Source organism: Penaeus monodon, chromosome 24, assembly GCF_015228065.2.
Source record: "Penaeus monodon isolate SGIC_2016 chromosome 24, NSTDA_Pmon_1, whole genome shotgun sequence".
Taxonomy (NCBI): domain Eukaryota; kingdom Metazoa; phylum Arthropoda; class Malacostraca; order Decapoda; family Penaeidae; genus Penaeus; species Penaeus monodon.
The window spans coordinates 5,627,256-5,627,462 of record NC_051409.1 but is presented as its reverse complement, the minus strand read 5'-3'; the positions used below and the strand labels follow the sequence as shown (position 1 = coordinate 5,627,462).

The 207-nt window shown below is 68.1% G+C and overlaps 1 protein-coding gene across 1 annotated transcript in view; it reads right to left on the bottom strand.

The window, feature by feature from the left end:
* LOC119588501 overlaps nt 1–207 on the bottom strand; it is a gene marked incomplete in the record, with an annotated part of 839 nt that overhangs the window by 208 nt on the left and 424 nt on the right. Inside the window, 1 exon segment of the mRNA XM_037937144.1 lies at nt 45–207. Coding sequence (XP_037793072.1) covers nt 45–207 — 163 coding nt within the window.

Sequence of the window (207 nt, the reverse complement as noted above, 5' to 3'; positions counted from 1 at the left end):
TCGTTCGCCCTGTCGTTCGCCCTGTCGTTCGCCCTGTCGTTCGCCCTGTCGTTCGCCCTGTCGTTCGCCCTGTCGTTCGCCCTGTCGTTCGCCCTGTCGTTCGCCCTGTCGTTCGCCCTGTCGTTCGCCCTGTCGTTCGCTCCCCTTAGGCGACGGCGCCACACGCGGTGGGCCCTGCAGCCAGGCGTTGGGGACTGAAGTCGCAGC